This window comes from Schistocerca serialis, chromosome 1, assembly GCF_023864345.2.
Source record: "Schistocerca serialis cubense isolate TAMUIC-IGC-003099 chromosome 1, iqSchSeri2.2, whole genome shotgun sequence".
Taxonomy (NCBI): domain Eukaryota; kingdom Metazoa; phylum Arthropoda; class Insecta; order Orthoptera; family Acrididae; genus Schistocerca; species Schistocerca serialis.
In genome coordinates, this window is record NC_064638.1 from 1,123,560,772 (window position 1) to 1,123,575,841 (window position 15,070).

At 38.0% G+C, this 15,070-nt stretch overlaps 1 protein-coding gene across 2 annotated transcripts in view; it reads right to left on the bottom strand.

Annotated features, from left to right (window-relative positions):
- The window catches only part of LOC126416846 (uncharacterized), a 128,297-nt gene that overhangs the window by 21,677 nt on the left and 91,550 nt on the right, over nt 1–15,070 (bottom strand). The window contains exon 4 of one of the 2 annotated variants that reach the window (XM_050084740.1): nt 7,134–7,618. The exons of the other annotated variant lie outside the window; for it this stretch is intronic. Within the exon in view, the coding sequence (XP_049940697.1) occupies nt 7,595–7,618 (24 nt within the window). The 3' untranslated portion in view covers nt 7,134–7,594. Of the gene's footprint in view, nt 1–7,133; nt 7,619–15,070 lie in introns of those variants that run through there. 2 annotated transcript variants of the gene reach the window in all.

Consider the following 15,070-nt stretch of genomic DNA (forward strand, 5'->3'; position numbering starts at 1 on the left):
CTAGCACTATTGTAATGATTTTGATCATTACTTAAGAGCTCCTCACACAACATAAATGTTTCTGAGGTGCAAGATAATGATTGGTGCACATGATCAGTGTTCAGCCACGCTACCCATTGCTAACTGCTTTTGAGAGACTGTGAAGCAGCTCTGAGAACATGCTGAGAACTTAGGCAGCATTCTCTGTCGGTGAAAGTTTTTGGGGTGCAAGACAATTTATGGTGCTCATGATCAGTACTCAGTCATGCATCTCATTTCTCGCTGCTTTCAAGAGATTGAGGAAGATTTTGGGAACTTCGGCAGTTTTCTCTTTGAGTGAAGATTGCAGAGGAGAAAGAAAATGCATGATGCACTCAATCAGATTAACCTTCCTTTCGGAAGGAGTTTCAAAAGAGCGGGTTAAAGACTGATGTTCTCAAGTCACAGCAAGTCTTGCCTTTTATCTTCAGTGGATTCTTGAGACCACATAGTCCTAGTCTTTTACGTGTTTTAGTATACTGAGAAAGACTTAACAGTTTTCTAGGCATTTTTATTCATAACCAAAACAAAATCGTAATGTAATAAATAGACACGCAAACCACAAAGCAAACTCAATAAATTTGTTCTTCCTAGTTAAGAAGTAAAATGTAAATAAAACAATCGAAAGAAACAAAACAGTTTTGTTAAGTTTTTAATACATGAAGTGAAACCAGTAAATCTGTATATTTTATGCTACCATGTAAATTCTATATTGGTTTGTATTTGCAAATATAAGACAGCAGAGCTTAATCCTGTCAGTGACACTTGGTATACTACGAAACTAACAGTGACATCTTTTGATTCTTTGGTGTACTATGATGTGAGGATCGTGTTGCTGAGGTGAACATCTGAACTACAAAGCTAAGCAGACCCTAAAAATTTAATCAAAATATACTTTTTCCATGATTTGATTTTGATGAAATAAAGCCTATATGTTGCCCTACGCTATGCTCAAGTTACCTGTGAAAACCCAGTGAAATTCGCCTAGTAGTCTTGGAGATTAGCAAGTTCAAACAGACAAACTAAGTTTTTAATGATAGTCTTGCTATATTCTATTAAACTTCTTACATCATCTGCTATCAATTTTTGGCTAATATTTTCAATGTACAGACAACAGTTTTACAGTGTTATTTTTGGTACAGATATACAAGTTCACAACTTTTCGTAGTATCCAATTAATCTTTCAGTTTTCATTTGCACATGGAAAACAAACAACATCTGGAAATAATGGTATAACAGGACTGTTTACACATGCCATGAAAAACTTTGGTGTAATTTACATATTTAGAGTCAAAGTTTATGTTGAAAAATCAATATGTCAAATTTGCTACCACACTCCATAAAATTTTTAAATGAGGCCTAACAATGTTCATAAAAAATAATTGTGTATCCAAATGTTGTTTTGTGATGTCTTGTGGAACATTCTATCCAAGTAAGCATCAATTATTAAGTCCCAGTATGGTTTACGCATCAATTTATTTAGTAACCTGAAGCTCTGAGAATTAACTAATCATCACACATTGGCTTTTGATTCCTGATGCAATCTTTTCGCAACTTTTTGGATTTGCTCTAACAGAAAAGATGCTGGGGACATAGTGCACTGAAGCATTTAAAAAATAACCTGTTCTGCATTGAAATAATGCGCACAGGAACAAGAAAGATCATTTTGTTATTTTAGGAAAGCAATACAATGCTCAAGTGTCTTAGCTCACAAATAACTCTTATTCTATACATCAATTATTTTTTGCTGTTCAGGTTCATAATGCTTCCATGCATATTACAAAATCTCTATTTGTGACTCTCAATTAATGTGACTATTGTAGAACAAAAATTTCTTGTCCAAGTACTGCCGATCAAATCAGTTTCTGTGTAACTTTTTATTGACACAACAGAGAATTTTTGAAAACGCAATAACTTCAGTTTCAAAAACACCAGCATTATTAAAATATTTATATGGAAGTGTCCGGCCAGGATGACTATTGTTTTTTTATTGTGGAAAATTTTAATAACTGGTCAAAGTGTCTTCGCTAGGTACTTTGACAAATGGTCTTAGATGAGCTCATTGTTTGTCTCCAACCAGAATCATCAGTCTGGAATTGCCAACCTAACTGGGCCACCAGAAATATATCTCCTATCAATATGCTGGTTCATCAAAAGTTATACTGGCATAACTGCTAACTCTACACTAGAATTGCAGCAATCACTGAGAACTCTGAGGAAGTTTCCCCTCTCAAAAATGTAAAAAAGCTGCTCTTGTACAAGAGTACACTTTTACATCAAACTTGCAGAAATAGATAAAGTGATCATATACATTTGTATTCAGCAGAATCTGCATTAAAAACATATTTCAAAGGCAATTAGTCAGTATGGTTACACTTGCTTGTTAAAGTGCATCCATACTAGTAGGACACTTTTGCTATTGTTATTTAACAACACAACTGACTTGTGGCAAAAGAATCAAAATGTCAGCTGCCAGAAGAGTCCCAGGTGTGGATTCAAGGAGGTGGGCAGGTGACACTCCCGCAAAAGAACAGCTCAAAACATTCGTATATGACATAACTGAATTTCCAAAAATTTTTAACTCACTTTTAGAGAATAAAATAACTAGAAAAATAAGTTTCTCAAAAATGGCAAAGGATTCTGGAACATTACAAGCTATGCTTAATGTAGGATACTTTTCAGTTTCTTGCCTGAGGGCGATTCCACACGGATCAACTTCTTGTCTGAGAGGCTACATAAAACATTCCAGACAGCTAACAGGAAATACAATGGAGAATAGAGAGTGTGCAACATTCACTCTATCCTACAAAGAGGTCTCATTATAAAACTTATTTTGGAAACCAACCTAAATCATGACCAAAATGTTGCTAACAAATATAATTTTGGACAATGAGTAAGGCATTCACTATAAAACTCATGGGATTTCTCTAACAGTTAGAGAGAGCAGGGGGTCCATTTTGCGCACTTAATGTGCTCTTACCATTTTGTCTGCAATCTCAGACACACGAAATAGTAGCATCAAGACAAAACTGATTAAAATCATGGCCATCTTATGAGCGTGAATCAAATACAAATGGTATTTAACTTTAAAAAAATTCATTTATTGAGAAACAAAAGGCAGTTACAATTTATTTTTTCACAGTTTCCCACTTTAGAAATAAATTTTTGCCCGTGAGAACAAAGGGTTTCTTATCGCAGCATCGTAGAATGATGCTGATTTCGTAAGGATCCAACTGACACGAATTCCTCCACGGCCTCGTCATCTTTAAATTGGTACCCTCCTAGAGTATCTTCAAGCGGTCCAAGCAAACTGAAAGCTCAGGGCTATAAGTCTGGGCTGTGAGGAGGATTATGAAGTTGAGTCCAGTGCCTTTCCTGTGGTTAGGAGACTACTAGAGCTGCAGTATGGGGTTCGGCATTGTCATAGAGGGGGATGACCTGTCGAATTAGTTGGTCTTGTCTTTTGCAGTGATATGAATCCCTCACCATCAACAGCTCACAGTAGTAAGCAGCACTGATTGAGAGTTGCTCATGCAAAACAATAACGAGCAAAATGACTAGCTGGCTGAAAAAAAAGGCTAAAAGAACGTTGCCAGTTGACAATAGAGTCTTGGCTTTCACTGCGGCTCCCTCCTATTTCCTCCATCACTCCTTACTGGCTTGTTTGGATTCAAGAGTGTAGTGGTGGACCCACGTTTCATCACAGGTGACTATCCACCTAAAAAATGCATCACCATGTTTCACAAACCTTGCTTTAAGCCACTGACAGACCCCCAATCATCTCAACTTCTGATTTTCAGTAAGAACGTGAGGAAGCCATCTGGAACATGCTTTAAGAAACTGTAGGTCATATGTGATGATTGGGTGACAGCTCACATAACTTATCCTGGACTATTCTGCAATTTCTGATACTCTCTCGTACTGATCGCCTACAAGAATGCCTCAAAGTGCACAAATATTTTCGTCTGTAATGTGGGTCCAAGGAAGGTGATTGTGTTGTTGATTTTCCACATGATCTAATTTGAACTCGTTATGCCAGGCAAACACACGCATACTCAGCAATGTTTGAACATCGAAATGTGCAGCCAATCCCTGGAAAATTTCTGTCACTTGAACTCCTTGAAAAGCAAGAAATTTTATAATTATGTACTGCACAGTAGAGGAGTGCATCTGTTGCTCTGATATGGTGAGTGTGTTATTGATGAAACTGTTGGAAGTATGTGATGGCCGGCTCTTCCCACTCCTAATGGCCCCACTCCATAGTACTAGAAGCATGGGTCTTGTCCTACCACCTGTGGATGCTTGGGAACAAAATCCCAATTGTGAAAGAAATGTTTGTTCATACTGTACCATTAAGGCAGAACACGTAAATATAGTTTCATTAAACGGATCTGCATCACTTGGAAAATTTAGAAGCAACAAGCCTCGTCCATTACATACACTATGTGATCAAAAGTGTCTGGACATCCCCAAAAACATGTTTTTCAGATTAGGTGCATTGTGCTGCCACCTACTGCCAGGTACTCCATATTAGACATCGAGAGAGAGAGCAGAATGGGGTGCTCTGCTGAACTCATGGACTTCAAATGTGGTCAGGTGATTGGGTGTCACTTGTGTCATATGCCTGTACATGAGATTTCCACACTCCTAAACATCTCTAAGTCCACTGTTTCCAATGTGATAGTGAAGTGGAAACGTGAAGGGACACGTACAGTGCAAAAGCATACATGCCGACCTCATCTGCTGACTGACAAGAGACCGCCAACAGTTGAAGAGGGTTGTAATGTGTAAAAGGCAGACATCTATCCAGACCATCACACAGGAATTCCAAACCGCATCAGGATCCACTGCAAGTACTATGACAGTTAGGCAGGAGGTGAGAAAACTTGGATTTCACAGTCGAGCAGCTGTTCATAAGCCACACATCATGCCGGTAAATGCCAAACGTTGCCTTGCTTGGTGTAAGGAGCGTATGATTGAACAGTGGAAAAATATTGTGTGGAGTGATGAATCACGATACACAATGTGGCAATCCGATGGCAGGGTGTTGGTATGGTGAATGCCTGATGAACGTCATCTGCCAGTGTGTGCAGTGCAAACAGTAAAATTCGGAGGTGGTGGTGTTATGGCGTGGTTGTGTTTTCATGGAGAAGGCTTGCACCCCTTATTGTTTTGTGTGGCACTATCACAGCACAGCCCTACATTGATGTTTTAAGCACCTTCCTGCTTCCCACTGTTGAAGAGCAATTCAGGGATGGCTATTGCATCTTTCAATACAATTGAGTACCTGTTCATAATGCACGGCCTGTGGCAGAGTGGTTACACAACAATAACGTGCTTGCAATGTACTGGCCTTTACACAATCCTGACCTGAATCCTATAGAACACCTTTGGGATACTTTGAAACGCTGATTTCATGCCAGGCCTCACCGACCGACATCGATACCTCTCCTCCATGCAGCACTCTGTGAAGTATGGGCTGCCATTCTCCAAGAAACCTTCCAGCACCTGATTGAATGTATGCCTGCGAGAGTGGTAGCTGTCATCAAGGCTACGGGTGGACCAACGACGTATTGAATTCCAACATTACTGATGGAGGGTGCCATAAACTTTTAAGTCATTTTCAGCCATGTGTCCAAATACTTTCGATCACATAGTGTACCTCAATTTGTAAGAAAGTGCCTCACAAATCCAAAGACTCAGTTTCTGTACAACTGTTAAATAGATGAATGGTCAGACTCTAACGTCCTGTTGCAATGACGTCAAGAAAGCCAAAGCACAAGTTCAGATTAGACATGGATGATCGTGGACCTTTTCAAGGAACTGCTCACACATTTACTCAAATGATTTTTGTGGAACTTAAGGCAGGATGGTTGGACAGAGATTGTGCCTTCTCTCCTCCTGAATACAAGTGCTATATCTTAACCACGGCACCAATTACATGAAGAAATTCTAATAGTCACTGTTACTGTACAACACAGAAGTTATTCTGAAATATACGACATAAAGTTACAGTCTTTCAATTGGTAGGATATCGTGTTCTTTAAACACAAAATAAAAAGCTAATTGAAGGTAAGAAATTCAAACAATTCTTAGAGGATACATACTTTTTTTAATAAGACTGAGACAGAGGAGTAATGAACAGTTGTGTACTAATCTTATATTTTTGGTATCTTTTGTAATGCCAGACTGGCAACACTGAGTAATCTATTTAATATTGATAAATGCCAATCTCCTACAAGCCCAAAATCAGTAAACTTTTTCACATAAATTTTCCCCTTCTTTACCTTTAATAACACCAAACACAAATTTTTGCACCCACTGAGCCCTTACCCTTTATCATCTGCTTGCTATATCACCATACTTCAGCAGATTCCTAACAACTTCTTTTCTATTCTGTTTTCTGTGCTCATAATACCATTTGCATATTATTCATTTATACTACATTTTGTAACCTTCAAGAATGACTGAAATGTGATTAGAGTTTTTACCCAGTTTGATGCCCAATTCCCTGTCAATAGTGAAATATAGTTGGACAATAAACATAAATATCAGTCTTCATTTAATGAGCAGGCGTCATCCCTATTATTAGATGCTCTTGTCCTCTCTTCCTTCCTTTGACACCTTACCTTCAAAGTTTGCTATTTTTGTAATCTGCTGACAGTGCTTTCAAATTTATCTTCTGGTGTAGCTTGTTTAATAATTTTATTGTCTCTTTTTTGTTTCCACTCTTCTAATACTACAGTTTTAATTTAAGGAAACAGTTACAAAACTACATAGGTAGACACACGAAGTCAGATCATCAATATCTGACAAACAAATCTACTTTTCTGTGTATGGATAAACAACAATAATAGTAATCACGAAAATAAAATTTTTAACTTTTGTTGGGCTTTGTTTGCTGTCTTCGATAAGAAGGGGCAAAAAGAAACTGAAAACTATACTGAGAAAGCAACATTTAACAATGGCAGCCAAGATATTCAGAAACAAAATCACAATCATTATTTTCTCATCTATGAATAGTGTTGATATTCAGTAGATAAGACATTACCACATTGGGGTAGGCAAGTAAAGTACCCAGTTACACAGTAATAAATATATATCACACACACACACTTGATGACACATTTTATTAAAACATATTACATACACAATTCAAAGGCTACTTGTAAGGGTAAATAAAAATGCACAAAAATTATATTATCACAAATATCTTTGTACTGTTGTCACCTTCTCCTGATATTCTTTACCATGAAGTTTCTGTGGTATCCTAATTGAGTGCAGAGACAGCACAAACACACACACAGTCTTGACACTAACAATGGCAAATGTAATCTTGCAGAATATTGCGCAAAATCTCATGTATTCACACCATGTATTCCTTCACCAACAATCAGAGTCTCACAAGCTCCACATAATTATTGCTACTCCTCCACTGAAAATGGAAAGCACTCGAGTTTCACTGTTTATACACATAACGCATGTACTGAACAGTTCTGGGCTGCATTAATGTCTCTAAGTCTGGAATCCTGCATGCAGGGCAGTACTTAGCCACAACTGTAATTTCATGGAAATTCTACAGTCGAAGATCACTTTTCCTCTGCAACAGATTTCAAATTCTACATTTTCAACATCATGCTACAAAATACAGGAAGACAACAATTTTAAAATTTTATCTGTGTCATATGAACCTCTGAACTTCTTGATGGCTGTGTACAGAGCATGCCAATGTGAAAAGGAAGCAAAGAAAAAGAACAATCTATGACACTATTACATAAAAAAGGGGGAACAAGAGAATAATTAACAGTTGTGTACAATTTGCATAGAAAATTACTGTGATACACCATGACGAAGAATCTGAAAAACATGCATTACTGTGTAAGTGGAACGGATTGGCAATAGGGCTTATTGAAGTAAATAATATAAAAGCTCACACTAATTAAATATTCTCTCCGAGATAAAAGATTTCAAGTAGTTTTCTCTCTGCAAAACATATTTCCTTTGGGGGGTTCTTAATGATTACTGCTAACCTAGGATAGAAGCTTTCCCTGCTCACAAAAGTAGCTACCTGTTTTGTACAAAAAGATGGTTCTGCAGGTGGTGGGACATCTATAGTTTACACTAGCTCCATAATGCCACACAACCTTTCCTTTTTTTGCAGCATAGTAAAAGTATGTTGAGCAGGCAGGAGTCTAGTGTACTGAAGCTGTGATGACAGAAAAAGTAGGTTTAAAAAGAGCAGATAGGCAGCGCGGTGAAGCTCACATTTGAAGCACTTCGAGTGGTATTATCAAGTAATGAACTTCACACACACACACACACACACACACACACACGCACGCACTAGCCAACTATAAAATAACATCCTCTACATTGCAAGTGCAACTTGTCACAATTTGCACGCACAACTTGTCACAAATTTAAAAACTTACCTCATAGAGAACAATGGAAAGCCAGCAGGCATCAGAAATGAAGAGCACAATGTGATAAACTTCTTTTTTGATTGTTGAAGCAGAATAAGTCAGTAATTTGTATAGTTTTGTGATAAAATGCACATTCAAGGATTGACAAACTGAAGATATAACAAACACATGTTTTTTTTAATACTAATTTTTGATGCTCAAAAGAAGCAAGAAAGATTAGAGTTTAGCACCCTGATATCATTTGTGACAAGAGCACAAACTTGAACTGCAGCAGGTTGAGGAAGTAAACTGGCTGTATATCCTTTTCAAAAGACCTCCCTTGTTAGGTGCCTTATGTGAATTAGGGAAACCACAGAAAACCTAGGAAGGGAGAATGATTGATACAGCAATTAAAAGTAAGTGACAAGATAATAATGATGTTCCAGATCTGGAATTTGCAACATTATGTATGGAATTGTTGCTGTAAGATGGCTTACCACAGCCATAGCACAAAATCACTGATATCAGCAGTTCCCAGGAAAAGTTTCCTTACCCTCTCATTGCCCTGATTTGGCTGCTAGTAATTTCTGCTTCTTTCTGTATCTTACACAAGATGAGGAGGATTCTGTGAAAGAAGAAGATTGAGTAAGGGACCGGCAGTTGATATTGAATGTAAATAAATTCAACATATTCCATATTAAAAGATGAAGAGATTCTACTGTTTGATATGGCTATTGGCGATAAATCACTGGAAATAATAACAACTGCCTAGGACTAACTGCCCAGAGCGACCCAATGGGTAATGACAAAGCAAATAGAAGTAAAGCAGATACCATGTTGAGAGACTGTAGAAGAATCTTACAAAACGTAATTCGTTCACAAAGGAAGTGGCCTACAAAACAAATGTGGCACAGATTCTTCATGGACTGCTCATGAGTCTGGGACCGTTACGGTGTCAGATTAATAAAAGATATAGAGAAGACCCAACAAAGAGCAGCATATTTTGTCACATTATCATTTACTAAGGCTGAGAGCATTACACTGATGCTCAACCACCAGTGGCAGATGTTACAAGAAGATGTCTTTCACATAAAAGTTTACAATTGACATTCTGAGAGTGTACATTCCAAGAAGAATTGGACAACATATGTCTTGTGAAATGACCACAATGAGACAAGAAATTAGGGAATGATAGTGGTATCAAAGTATCCTGTCACACACCGTTAGGTGGGTTGGGGCATACAGTTGTAGAAGCTGTTACCTACTGTGCATCATTGTTTGTACAAATCTGTAAAATGTGGTCACACTAAAAGTGGTACAACAATACAAGAAGTGACTTAACAACAGAAGAATGAAGGAAGGAGAATTAGCACTTGACGTCACGTCAACAGTGAGGTCAGAGATGGAGCATATGCTCAGACTGATGACGGAAACTGATTGTGTCTTTTCTTCAGAGGAACCATGCCAGCATTTGCCTTCAGCAATTTACGGGAAAGGATTTAAAAAAATGCAAATTTGGATGGCCAAATGAGAATTCAAACTACTGTAACTCCTGAATAGATAAATATACATATTTACTCGCACAGTAAACACTCCTATTACTGTGATATCCAATACCTTCATGGTGTGATCACTATAATGTATTTCCCAGATGTCCAGCCTCTTTGAATGGTTGAAGACATTACTGTTCTGCACAATATGTAGGCAACTAACAATTTGTAAAGAACATCACTTACAGCACTTGACAAAAGACAACTAGGTGAGTTCTCTAAATATTGTACAGAAAAACTGAGTTGTTCTCAGTTGAGGTATTCTCAATGACTTGTGAATCAACACAAAGTTCAATCTGCAATCAGTATTGTGTTCTAACTACTAGGAGGGGGGGGGGGGGGGGGGTGTCCCAGCAGTCCCTCTGAGCAAGAGAAGAATGAATAGCTATGATGTAGTTTGAAGAAGAACCTGAAATCAACGAGGAGATGGATCAACCAGATTAAGCAGAACCTAAAAGTTATAGGTGAAGATGTCTTCTTACACAACCAAAAGTGAGCACATTAACTCACTTGAATCTGTTTTACGAAGATCAGTGTTTCTATGAATAATGGCTGAAACAGAACGTGATGATTTCTGAGTAGGAACTTCAGTTCTCACAATAATGTCAAAGTTATGTAACAAACCTGGTTCCAGGTTTGAGCTGCGCCTTTTGAGAAGTGCTTTTACTGTTGCCTCCTATGCTACCTGAACATGTCACACATGCTGCAATCTGCCACTACTTTTCCCCCTATAGCTCTGAGCACAAGTCTGATGAAAGTAAGAGATACGGATCATTCTTTATCAGATGTTGTAAACTTGCCAGATATAATAAATTAACTATAAATGAATCTACAAAATTAAAAGAAAACAAAACTGAAGGGAAATAAACCAACATGACCTACTTGCCATAATGTGGTTCAGATGAGTTACCTCACAACATTCGTTCAAAGCTATCTTACATGTTATAATTCAGCACATTATTTATCAGTGATGCTTCATACAAATCACAACTGATGAAACTGGGACAACACAGGACGCCTATGGGAGCGACACTTTAAAAGAAACACAATGCTTATGTGGCACAAAGCATTCAGAAGAGGAAGAGAATATACACAGATGAGGGATGCACAGGGCATGCAGCGACATCTCAAATTTCATACAATATGGCTTGGATGAAACTATTTTTGGAATCCCACCAAAGATATCATAAAAAGTGGAAACTCTAATATTCTTTGTATATGAACTATTTGGAGTTAAAAATAAGTTTGGCTTTGTGCCTACAAGTTATACTAGTTACATACTATAATAAAACAGTGGCTGTGTGTTTGGGGGGGGGGGGGGGGGGGGGGGGGGGGGTTGAAGTCTGAGTGGCCCAGTTCCCAGGCTCCTTGATGAAAGAAGGCACGATAGAGCAAGCCAGACATGAAATGTATACTCACAGTATACAAATGCGTACTCAACGTGAAAACAGTGAGTGAATGCTGCATTTTATGTGGAACTTCTTAAACAGCTGAGTAAAAAAATGATATAAATCTGTTTGGAGGTTGCAAATACTTTTAATTCCTCACTTCAGCACTTTAACTCACAGCTAATGGGAAAGTTTCTACTGAAGATGCTCCATCTTCTTTACAGTTCACACCTGCCTGCATTGTAATATAGTTTAGGGATAGTTGGAGCACCAAGCGGTGCTATAAAATAAGCATTTTTTTCATGGACTTAGGCCATATTATCTTCCAAAGCTACATCTTCAGAGTTTTCTATTAGTACTTTCGAGAAAGGAGCCATATTTAGGTCCAAAATGTTCATAAATTTCAAGGCTGCAATTAACAATGACACAGTGACCATACAAATTTGTGGGCTGTCAGTTTATAAATGCAATCAATTATTGGCAATCAGCGCTGTCGGTCAGTGCTGTCGGTCAGCTCAACAGCAATCACAGATGCACATGGCTCAAAACACACACAATACAACTGAAAGTGTTTCGGATTGGTACTGTCAAACACCTAACTAACTTTCTACCACACTGAACTTCACATATACAATATATGGAGAGCCTGTTTCCTTGCTGCTTGTTGATAATCCCCATGTGCCAATCAAAGTATGTCTCACTAAGCATCTCCACTGTAAACAGCCACACAAAATGAAATCAAATCTCGACACTACATCAAGGGATTCACTTAGAATTACTCAAAAAATTAACCGAATACCAATATTAAAAGCCAATTAACAGTGGGGATTGGGCACTCAAAACTTCCTATTTCTTGTAAAAAAAAAAAAAAAAAAAAAAGAGAGAGAGAGAGAGAGAGAGAGAGAGAGAGAGAGAGAGAGAAGGATGGATATGATTTCAGAAATATTTTTGCTGTGATAGTGCAACGAAACAACTCTGTAACTTACATGACCTTCAAGCTGCTGTTTAAGTAAACATCAATGTTGATTTATGACCTAACATTATTAAACATCTAATGAATAATATGTTGCTATTAAATTAATTTTAATCTACATTAATGCATGTTAATAATCGTCTATAAATGTGTCTTGTAAATTTAAGATCAGCAAAATCCTGGGTCACACAATGAAGGCTCATGGAAACTGTGAGAAGAATTAAATCATGGAACAATGGTTCTCCATATCTTTCAAGTAGCAATTTATGTATCTGCCTAAGAAAGCAGGCAGCAGGTTGTGAAGTGTTCCTGAAGTATATCATGCACTTGCAAAATTTGGATGGTTGGGGCTGACCATACTTCTTGCCTTGTGGAAAGCATCAATATTCTGCGCGCGCGTGCACACACACACACACACACACACACACACACACACACACACAGACGCCACCGGAGACTGGACCATGGGGCTACATTAATCTGTCACCAGAGTCAGCAGTTCCAATGCTCATTCTGAACACGAAAACTCACGTGGGAACTTCCAGACAGGTTACCACTGTGTGAAGACCAGAACTCAATCCTGAACCATGACATTTGTGGGCAGTGACCTTACCCACTGAGCTATCTAGTCATGACTCATGACTTGCCGTCACAGCTAGCATTCTGCTCCTACTTTCTAAACTTCACAGTACTCTCCTGCATATTTTGCTAGACAAGCATTCCTTTTTTCCAGAAATGTTAGTCCAGATAGATATTTAGCACAGATTCCTTGAAATTTGGAAAGTAGGAGAGAGGTACATGAGGTGAGGGTAGGTTGCAAACTGTGCCCATCCCATATAGCTCAGACAGTAAGAACACTGCCAATGTAAGGCATCGTTCTCAGTTTTTATCTTGGCAAGGCATGCAGTTTTAACCTGCCAGGAAGTCTCAAAATAGCACACACTCCATTGCAGAGTAATATATATATATATATATATATGAGAGGGGAAAAATATGTCTGCTTGTGTCTGTATGTGTGGATGGATATGTGCGTGTGTGCGAGTGTATACCTGTCCTTTTTTCCCCCCTAAGGTAAGTCTTTCCGCTCCCGGGATTGGAATGACTCCTTACCCTCTCCCTTAAAACCCACTTCTTTTCGTCTTCCCCTCTCCTTCCCTCTTTCCTGATGAGGCAACAGTTTGTTGCGAAAGCTTGAATTTTGTGTGTATGTTTGTGTGTCTATCGACCCGCCAGCACTTTCGTTCGGTAAGTCACCTCATCTTTGTTTTTATATATAATTTTTCCCACGTGGTATGTTTCCTTCTATTATATATATATATATATATATATATATATATATATATATATATATATTCGGTCTGCTGACTGGCTGTAACACCATAGTGTGTCACTTGGTGGAGTCCACTAATAGTTGGTTGTCTTCTTCCATGATGAGAATCAATTTAAACAGCCAGTGTACTGTGGTACCAAAATCATGGTGGAACTTGATTTTCTCACATAAATAAAACATTGTCACTGTCTTAATTATCAGGAAAATATCTTGAGACCACCAACAGAATAAACCCTGATGCCTGTGGATCTGCTGTCTGCCAGTTACCTTTGTACCAACAAGGCTATGCTAACTAATAACAGAGTAATTAATTAAGCTCAATTGTTGAAATGTATATAGTGGATCATATTGACAACTAAATGCATCTGGTTCAATTTAGTGAATTGCTGTCAATGTGTAGATTCTATTTGTTTCAGACCTGTTGCTAATGTTTGTAATGCAGTATTTAACAGCTGTAGACACTTCTCATTAATAGAATGTTTGGAAGACACTAAGTAATTTGACATTGTGTACGCATAGGAGCGAGCTCTGTTTAGGAGCTCGTTTAGCTTTTTGTGTTGCATTTGCATTACAAACTAGTTTTCAATACTAAGAGTAATTGATTTGTTCATTAAACTGAAATGAGTAATAACCAGACTGAGTGTACTTGTATTCTGTTTTTAGAAGATGCTGGTCAGTGCTCATGTAAATGACTCATCCACCAAATACAAAGTGTGGGATGATACAATGTACTTTGTTTGTACAAACTTTTGAAGACAACCAGGAGCAAATCTGCTCAATAGAAGAACTTTAAAGATCTTATCCAGGGAGAGGTTGTATAGTCATATATACAGAACATTTTGACATTTCCCTGACGCTGTATCAAAATATGACGAAGGCAAATAAAGCTTTGCATCTAAAATGAAAGATACAGAGGTATAGCAGAAGATGTGTACTGTGCTTTGTATTGTGAATTTATTCTGAAGGATGTCACAAAGGCCCTTCCTCCCCGCCCCAGATGTTAGCAGCACAATGAGAAAAAAACACCAGAAAAATGCAAGAGAAGTTCGACAGACTTACTAATGTCACACCTTTGATGGTCATGACAGATTACCAGGGTCCTGCATCCTGACATGACAGCTAACAATGGAGAAGGTACAGAAGATTCCCAAAGTTATGAATGTTGGACCAAGGTGATGGGAGGCAGCAGCACTGAGCGTCAAAGGATATGGCATGGAGTACATCAAATATAGAAGATGAAATGAATCACTCATTGCCACAACATTTATAGGTCAACAAATTTGCTTTGAACAGTGTAATCAGCTGCTTTTGATTTAAATGATGGTCATCAAACCAAATTTCCTGGCAAACTATGTGCAACCTGCCACACTGACAACAAAAGTCCCATAGGAGGGGAAAAAAAACAACAG